At 44.6% G+C, this 9,582-nt stretch overlaps 1 protein-coding gene across 1 annotated transcript; it reads left to right on the forward strand.

The window, feature by feature from the left end:
• Positions 1-2,661: 2,661 nt before the first annotated feature.
• On the forward strand, positions 2,662-8,970 carry RNF208 (ring finger protein 208). The gene has a single exon (XM_085610100.1). It carries the CDS (start codon positions 2,809-2,811, stop codon positions 3,610-3,612), a length of 804 nt encoding a protein of 267 aa, XP_085466226.1. The 5' UTR covers positions 2,662-2,808; the 3' UTR covers positions 3,613-8,970.
• Positions 8,971-9,582: the final 612 nt, after the last annotated feature.

Genomic DNA, 9,582 nt, shown 5'->3' on the forward strand with positions numbered 1-9,582 from the left:
AGTGCGCTAATCCTATGAGTTTATTGCTTTGGCCCGCATTACAATTGCCCGGGAAATGGGTCGTTACTTCCCCATCCCTAGAGTTACCAGTACCAGGAGTGCCAGTAACTACGGGGTTGCAGAAAGTCCAGCCTATTACCAGTTGCACTCTGAGGGTCCACTAAGCAACGATGAATTATAGGAGACCAATAACCCCAGGACTGATTCCACTCTAGCCGGACTTTCACTTCGAGTTTTTAGCTGCTGCCAGCAGTGAAAAGAAAAGTAAACAATCTCATAATTCCGATGTTGCCAGCCCTATTGGAATTAAGTGGCAACTCATAATGAGGGTCTAAGACCTCAGCTGTGGAGTAATGTGTTTGATAGTCGGCAATTTCCGTTCTGCTTTGAACTGTGCTGGATTAGATACACAGATTATGTTTGCTTTTGGTTTCCTTCCGAATGCACCGCCAGTGCCTGTAGACTGTGTGTGCGTCTGGGTCAGCGGATATCTGCCCTGGGAAACATGCGCTCCCAGCCAGCCATCGCTAGGTAGAACTGCTTGTGCTCAAGTGAGAAAACACTCTAAGCCTTGGACAGCAACAGGGGAACCGATAGGTGGACGGATTTTAGGAGACAAGGGACAGGTAATGACAAAGCGCAGACCAGCAAATCTTCAAATGCACTCTGTTTTAAAAAGAAGCTTCAGGTACAGACCAGACTGCACTATCGCCATTAACACCATTCAAGGAGCACCAAGGGATAGCACCTGCCATCCATGGTTTGCCCTCTGTTCCAGCTGGCACTTGCTTTACTACCCTTGGCCTCATGGGTCATGAGCCAATGGCTGGAATAAAAAGTGTGTAGGACTCTAAACGTAAAGTTAGAACACGGCTCCATGTCACCAGGAACACCATATTCATGTGAAGTCTTCCCTTCTGAAAATGTTGTCCAGTTGGTTCATTTGAGGTGAATCTGGACAATGATTCCCAGAATGCATTGGGTTGTTTAATAAAGGCCCATGGACTAGAAAATACTTGCACCTTCATTATAAAATAGGAAGCTATTTCAGGGCGACGGGTGAGTGGGACATGGTTATTCAACCCTGTAAAGTCAAGACGTGCGATATGTCACTTTTGCAAACTGTTATGTTTCAGTGCATAGACTCCTTAAATCTTCCAGGAAAGAAAAGGGAAGATGACGAAAAACAGTCCTTTTGAAATCTTCCCTACTTCTATATTGACCTACAGTAAAGTTCGGGTCTACAAATAAACACAATTTCAAAGACTTGTGTAGCACAAAAGGCAGTCAAAGCTAGGACTAGCCGAGACGAAACTTGGAGCATGAGCGTGACTGCTATAAGCACCTTGCAGCAGCTCATTTTCTTTGGCAGTGCGCGAGCTGCTCTTGGGACATATGGCTGAACTACAGATTCAGACAGAGCTAGACTGTCTCTTTTTAACCATCCCTCCTCTAACTCTTTCTCTTCCATCGCTCTCTCATTTCTCTCCGTCCTTTTTCTCCCCCTTAACTTCCACTCTCTTACCCTCACTTCTCTCTTTTATCCCTCCCTCAGAATCCCCGGCACCCACACTTTCCCGCGGGGCCTACTAGAATAATTCCTAAGGAGCCCTTGATAGGGACAGTGCCTTGCCCCTTCAAAAACCGGCCTCCAAATCGCTCGGGCCCCCACCTCCACCAAAGCCCCTCAATACCCAAACCCCCCCATGAGATAATGCAGTGTTTTGGTTTTTGTTAAGATCGCAGTTATAACCTTATCCTAGCCAGTCTGCGTTGCAATAAAAATATTTATTTAAAATAAAAACGTGTCTTCGCATATGTGAGAAAACACAATAAATCTTTTTTTTTTCTTTTTTTTGCAGGCTTTTCATCTAATGTTGGAACTCTCGAAGAAACGGCAGTGACCACAGGCCAGAGACTGAACGTTTTGTGACTTCAAACCGCCCACTTGTCTGACCGGAAGCTCTCCCCCCTGCCGATCCAAGAAAGCCTGAGTGGATTCATGAGGCGCGCGGGAGCCGCCGCGCGCGAGAGCATCACCTCACGGGATCGGAAGGCCCGGCTGCGGGTGTGCCCTGGCTGCTGGGCCCTCCGGCTCGCTGGTATCCGACCCGCTGGTGGGAGTGCGGGCGAAGTCAGCAGGAAGGAATGTGCACACGGGTTCTTCTTCCGCATTGGGATCTGCTCATAACATAAACCACAGGTCCTAGCCCTGAGAGGAGCGCGCGCACCTGCACGGAGGTGTCCACGGACCTTGAAGTCCTGCCCTGTCTGTCTTCGGTATCAGTCGGACTGCATTGGTTGCATTCCGTCCTTACACCATGTTGGCAAGCATAACCCATTACTCATTGCCGCCTCCCACCTAGCGCGCGGCATTCTAGAAGCCAGGTGGCGTCGACTTTGCATACCCTAAATCATTTCAAGGCGAGTGGCCAAGAAAATGCACGGATCGTAATATTACTGTTTGCTGCCGTACCATTTAGAAAACAACCATCTGATGACTTATCAGTAAGGCTCTGGCATCTGATTTGCAAGGGGCAATCTAGGGATTTGGTTGCAAGGCTTTACCAACAGTGATTTAATGGATTGTCTTTCCACCCATAATACCCGCGTGAGCACGGCTTGATAGAGTAAGTAGCGGACTCATAAGGGTGGATTCAGGAATTTTTAGCAGTAGCTTTGAATTCTGTAAGCTGAGACTTGTAAACTTTTGAAATATGGATATCTGCTTTTATTCGATCTTCCAACATTCCTTTCCTGTCCATAATCAATTTCAGACTGGCTGTGGGGTGACACTGCTGTAGCCTCATGCAGGCGGCCCTTGGAGAAAACAGAGTCGCGGACAGTAACAGTAATGTAAAAACAATCCTTATGTCGTGTCTGAAGGGGCAGCAGGTCATCATCAAAATGGAGGCCATGAAGATCATCCAGGCGGAGAAGTTCTCTGAGTGCCAGAACTCACAGCCGCGGTACGCACCGCCGCCACGAAGGGAGCCGCCACTGGTTGCCAAGCGTGCCTGGCCATCTGAATCAGAGATTATTGTCAACCAAGCTTGCGGGGACATCCCCGTTCTAGAAAACAGCCAGAGCTCCCTCGGCCTCACCAGAACACCACCTCCACCCCGCCGGGAGAAAATCTACCCAGGCCATCGAAAAACCAGCTCTGAGATCTGCTTCCATCGCAAGACCCCATCAGATGAAGTCATAGTCAACCAGTATGTTCTACATCCATCGACTCCTTGTGAGCCTCTGGAGTGCCCAACATGTGGGCACATGTACAACTTCACCAACAAGCGACCAAGGATTCTGTCTTGCCTCCACTCAGTCTGCGAGGAGTGCCTGCAGATCCTGTATGAGTCTTGCCCCAAATACAAGTTCATCTCATGCCCAACCTGTAAGAGGGAGACGGTCTTGTTCACGGATTACGGCTTGGCGGCCTTGGCTGTGAACACAAGTATACTCAACAGACTGCCGACTGATTCCCTGTCAGCCAACCCTGTCCAGTGGAGCAGTGACACCGACCGGAGCTGCTACCAGACCTTCCGTCAGTATTGTGGAGCAGCATGCACCTGCCATGTCCGAAATCCACTCTCTTCCTGCAACATTATGTAGCTCATCCCATTATAGAAGCCCAACTGGACTGGGCTGATTCGTCATATCCCTCTCTCCAGCAGTACAGAGTGGAACTGGAAGCCAATAAGTATCTTAGGGCTGGCTTGGCAAGTCAGTCTTGCTCTTCACTTCAAGACCTTTCACCAGATCACCGTTCCAAGTCCATCCTGTCAAGCAAATGCCGTTCGGCTTCAGTGTGTGTGTGGCTGTTACCTGTTTCCTAGCTGCTATGCTCAGCGTGCTAGTCCTGTTTGTCTTCTGGTGCCATGCTGCTATGTGCTATTTGTCTTCTCGATGATGTTTGTGAAGTCCACAAACTTCTGCATTTGTTTTTTTGTTCCTATTCCCCACTGAGCGATGTATGAATGAAGCAGCTTGCTTGGAACGGCCTGAACAATGAATGTGACATGGCAGGGGCTTATCTTTATACTGGAAGATCCCACCACGCCACCAACGGCCATCACCAAGCCCAGCCTGGACGGGTATGGGACTGATATTGGGTGCAGGTTGGAGCTTGGTGATTTTGCTATGGTCTAACGGGGCTGCACGTATGTGAAAGTGAATCGGCAAGACTTCCACATTTGCCGCTAAGTCCATCATCCAAATTTTATTGCCAAAGCTTTCTTTCAGTAACTAACTGGAATGCGTAAGAAAGGAAAAAGTAGACTTATTTAAATTATTATCATCTGCCACATGGATATTAAAAGGACAATATATCCCCTTTTTTGGAAGTCCGCCCAGGCCCGTAATGGGAAGCCAGACTTATTTCCTCATTCTCGAGGAGCTGTTTTGCATCCAATGTGCCTGAGCTTCTGAATTTATTTTTGTAATTAATTTAATATCTCAGTGGATCTTATTTCACTGTGCACATGTCTGTTTATTTGCCAGCGGTTGACTTTTATGTCACTGAAGTGGCTTTGTAAGGTCTTTTTATTAGAGACTTTTGTGTTAGTTTGCTGCTTTAAAGTGTCATGTTCATATCAAGGCAGGCCATAGCGAGTTTTGCAATTCTTTCTACTCCGGGCCCTGAACGACTCTGAGAAAGGGGATTTACAAAATTGGGTGGAATTCTGATCTTTTCTGTGGGCCATCATATGTGGCCATCAGATATTTTCAACATCTTCACTTTCGTACAAAGAGCACTCAGGAATCAGTCCATGGCTTTTTAAGTTAAAAATTAATAACTCCCTTCCCCATTGGTCCATCTCTGGGGTACCTGACTATTCTAAATTTTATCCAGGAACCTGTTTCCCATTAACCCATATGTTAGCTTTCAGACCTTCCTACATTTTGGCTAGCGCCCTGTTTAGGATAACAAAAAATTGGGTTCTTTTCTATTTATTTTTTAATTTAAAAGATAATTCTACAATGTTGCGAGATCATTGTGGTTGTGCCCAGTGCGTGGAGAGCTGCTGATTTTGTATGTTACGATGTACAACACTTGGGCATGCTGTGCTCTCTGTCGTCTGGTGAAGATGTTGAACAACAACTGCCTAAAGTAATCCAGGGTAGAGGTGTCCAATGTTGGTCTTCAATGGCATGAAGTCATACCAGCTTTTGAGGATAACTATTGACAATGTAAATGCTTTCCATTGAGATCAATTATTTGTACATTTATCTGGTGGATAGCCTGAAAAATTGACATGGCTTCTTGTAGATCAATGTTGGATGCCCTCAAGTTGGTGCTCAGTTTCCTTTCTTTCAAATGGGCACATGCCCAGTACACTGGAAGACATCTTTACATTGAAGGACAAAGCATCAAAGACAGCGTGTTGATCGGAGATACAATTCCACTTTCGTGCAAGCGTGGCGAAGCCCACTTGTTATAATAACAACAATGACTGGCCGCATATCATAGTCAATGACTCTCAACCAGCGATTGATCCATCAGAGAGGATCCTAAGCTAACAGAAGTACCTGACATTTTATTTTTTTATTTCCAGAGAAAGTATGCCATCTTCCTCCCCATGGAGTCATGATTCAATGAGTAAGAATGAATGGAAATGGGAAGCTCTGTTGTCAAAGTTGTCTTCGTGGCTGGCATTTTATGGCTGGTGCCATCACTCATGTCCTGATTGGCTCTCCCCTGTGTGCAAGGTAATAATACTCTTAGGTCAATTGACTTGGAGCTTTTTAAGAAGAATGCAAATCTCTCCTCTCCCTGAAACTCACTCCATGCAAGAGGCGGTGTGGGACGTTACACTGGGTTCCCCCTCTTAGTGTTCATTAACCTTGAAAAAGAATACCATTAGGTGTTATTAGCTCCACACGTTATTAATTCATATATGCCAACATTTTAGAACAGGAATGTGGGAGATTCTAAAAATAAAATTGGGGGAATGCATTTTCCCCATTGATATATATTGAATTGGAGGCAATTTCAGGTGGGCGACAGCTATAATAAAGCAATTTCTTGCTTCAAAAATCGGGAGTCTCCCCCAGCTGAATAAGTCTGTTGGCATGTATGTTAAATCTATAGTATTTAGGTAGATAAGCAAGATCGCCCCATTATAAGGCAACTGTAGCATTCCTTATCACTGACCTGTGCTGCCTCTGCAAGGTCTTTGCTTTTATTTTTTTAGTGTTGGGGAAGGGTGAAGTAGAATCTGAATATCATGTTGTGCTGTTCTGTTTACTGCCTGGATCTTGCAGAATGGCATCTTCATGTCTTGAAAAACACAGAGAGCCTCCTACCTCTCACAGTGGGATGTGGGTTGAGCTATGACAATATAGGCAATTCCCAGAAGCAACAGAGGGTCACTATTGTACAATATATTTTATATGCAATGATATGATGATCCAGGGTTTTCACACCTTGTACACATAGTACTGGGAATCTTTGGCATGACGTTGCCCAATTGGGGGTACTGTGGATGCTGATATTCAGTTTTAGCCTTCCAAGGCTGGAAATTAAATCCCACTGCCAGTCCTGGTAACTGTTGTCATGTAAAAGAAATTGCTTCTGCAGTTAATAAGTGTGAGAGCTCCGGAAAGATAATGCCACCTGGATGCTTGTTTCAACCATAAGCCTTCTTTTATTGCCATGCAGTATATTTTTAAATAGGAAAAATCTAGCGATGTATGTTTTTTATATGCCTAGAGGTCCACTCCCACAACCACTTCAAGAGAAGCTAATGACCTCTTTAAAAGCATTGCCCAATATTACTTTGTGTCACCTTGTTTAAGGATGGCTTTTGTAAAATGACATATCGGACCATCTCTTTCAGTCTTCCTGTCCCCTTTCATAAATTGCCTTTCACTTGTGGAGAGTGCCAAGTATCAGCAGCAACGACTGTACTGGTCATACTAAGAGCACCATCCCCTAGTATGAGGGTCATCTTCAGCTCCTAGCACTCTACGACCTCGGGGTTGTAGACCCGTTCTTTGACTTGGTAAAGCCAAATGCCCATTGCAGAACTTTGAACAGCTTGTTCGTGCCTGGCATCGCTCAGGAGGTCTAAGTCCACCTGAATAAGACTCCCCCCTTGGTTGGTGCTATGCTGGTAGTGGCACAAGTGTGCCATGACTGGGTCTTCTCAGAGTTGTGTTACTTGGAACTGCAACCTAAAGTGGGTGGTAAACTCCATATAAGGTTAAAAAGCTGCACAATATCAACAACTACTGGAAGGGAAAGTTGAGAAGAACTTTGAACAACCTTACACGGTGTTGCCTAAAAAGCAACAATATGTTGAAGCTTATTTATGTGACATGGAGCCTGTTGCCAGCTATGGAAAGGTCTCACCTCCACCATGGCTATCCTCCCTTAATGGGCATGTCCACAGATCCAATTGCAGAACTTTTAAAATAAGTGCATACCTCTGTCTTAAGAGAACAGAAGAGGTGCCAAATTTCCATGTATTAAAAAATAATATGGATTCATTGTTCTCTTTAATTCCTCTTCGAGATCACGGCTATCAAAATAATGAACGTGAAGGCCAAAGTTGTTTAAAGAAACCTGTTACATTCCTCTTGTGATATCATTAGCTTTGCTATTGAGAAGTATTTTTTTTTATCATGTGGCTGGCTGCTTGACTTAAATAATTTCTCAATTCATTGTTCGAGACAGGATTTTGCTATACAGAATGAAAACATGGCCTGTTGAGCTGAACACAGCCTATTACATAAACCAAGGCAAGGTTCCGATTTGAGCATGCTCTAACTGAACTTTTACCTTGGGATGCAAAAGGTACCCCAAATCAAGGTGCAGGGTGAGCATCAACATCTGCTGTCACCATAGATTATTTTAATACACCCCCAGCCGTACCTTGGAAAGGGTGGTCCCAGAGCGTCTTTGGATCACCAGTATACTCTCCTAAAATTTTAATGCACCTTGCTGCCCACCCCTCATGATGAATTGCTAAATTTCACGAACCTTGTGGCAGCTGAAATTCAACACCCCTTCTGCTTAGATCCTTAATTTCAAATAGTGAACACTTCCTTGCAAATGTTCAGGTACAGACTGCACACCTGTTTGTTCAGTATTACAGAAGGAACTGTGCATCCGGCTGTATCTTTTATTGTAGTAAACGGTTGTAGCCTTGAACCTGTTGATCTTCCACAACAATTTATGTAATATGACCCTCTCTATCTGGGTGCGTTTAACTCCAAACATGAAAGAATTCTGCAGATTCTCAAACAAATATCTATGTCTTACATAGTATATTCTGTTGATATCAATGATTACTTCCCCAAGAGCTATGCACAGCTTGGTCTGTATGCACCACTTAATGCAGGGCCTTTTAGTTCTTAAATAAGCCATAACATTTGAACAAACTCATGCCAATATTCAGAAACAATGCATATTCTATAGGAGGTGCGTGCTAGCTCTCATCCTTACCTGCACATGACCACTGTGTGGAAAAAAAAACACCTTTTTCGTTTACCCCCTTTCCAGAAAAAAACATGGCCAAGAGCTTGTTGGACCTTAATCTCTCCCCTCTCCATCCCCTCTCCATCAGTCCTATCCCAAACCTCAGATAGACACCAATGCAAACTGGGCTTTTTAGAAATTGTGATAGACTGTTGCAGGATATCTCTTAAAGTCTGTAATGGCTGGGACAGAGTCAGATACATATTAGTCTGATGGAAAATGTGCCCCTGCCGCATCCTGCTGTGATATGTCCCTCTACACGTGTAGGTTCGTCCGCCTCACAGAAGAACTGATGCCGGTGGCACAGTAGATCTTACACAAGACCAGACTTGCACATGGGGAAGGAGGACAGAAGACATCCTTGGGGAACAGAGCCTCTTATTTTCGGGCAGCTCTGCTGATTCTTTGTGAAACGGGTCGTGAAAATACCAATGTTTTATACCTGGCCTTGTTCGGTTTCCCAAATAAAGATTATATTGGAACTATGAGTGTCTGGTGTTCTCCAAGTCATTTTGAGTGATAATTCATCAAACAGACTATTACCGGTGAAGGAAGGATGCCATACCTGGGCATTAAGCAGTAACCAAAGTGTTTCCTTGTGAATAAAAACAGTGTAAGTGCCACACTAGTGACAGCTCATTGGTTAATTGAACATACACATTTACCTCTCAGTGTGCCCTCTAAGACATTGTTGGCTTTTATTGGTACTTTATGAATTCCTATATTTAGTTTTTTGATCTTCATAAAAAACATGATATATCTTTTCTCAGCACGCGATTCTTTTCTCCCTTTCAAAAAGGGTCAACTCCACGTCACTGAAACGTCTGGACCAACAACACGCCACGCTTGTGATTGTGGAATATGAGGGTGGTAAGTTACCTTAGTGAAGAAATTGGCCCACTTTTCAATGTTAATGCCTTCGAATAAATGCTAACCAACCCTACTGCTTTAGCTGGTAGGCTACTGCTTTTTCAGCAACACTGCAGCCTATAGAGTTATTGGGGGTCATCCTACTGCACAAAGGAAACTGTGGACTGAACCTTTTTAAACGGCCCAGAGCAGGAAGAACCTTTGAAGGCGGTGTGATACCCTTAAGTGCA

Source organism: Triturus cristatus, chromosome 1_2 (genome assembly GCF_964204655.1).
Source record: "Triturus cristatus chromosome 1_2, aTriCri1.1, whole genome shotgun sequence".
Taxonomy (NCBI): domain Eukaryota; kingdom Metazoa; phylum Chordata; class Amphibia; order Caudata; family Salamandridae; genus Triturus; species Triturus cristatus.

Excerpts from the sequence above, each read along its gene's own strand:
- RNF208 (XM_085610100.1), top strand. The coding sequence starts at position 2,809 with ATGCAGGCGGCCCTTGGAGAAAACAGAGTCGCGGACAGTAACAGTAAT.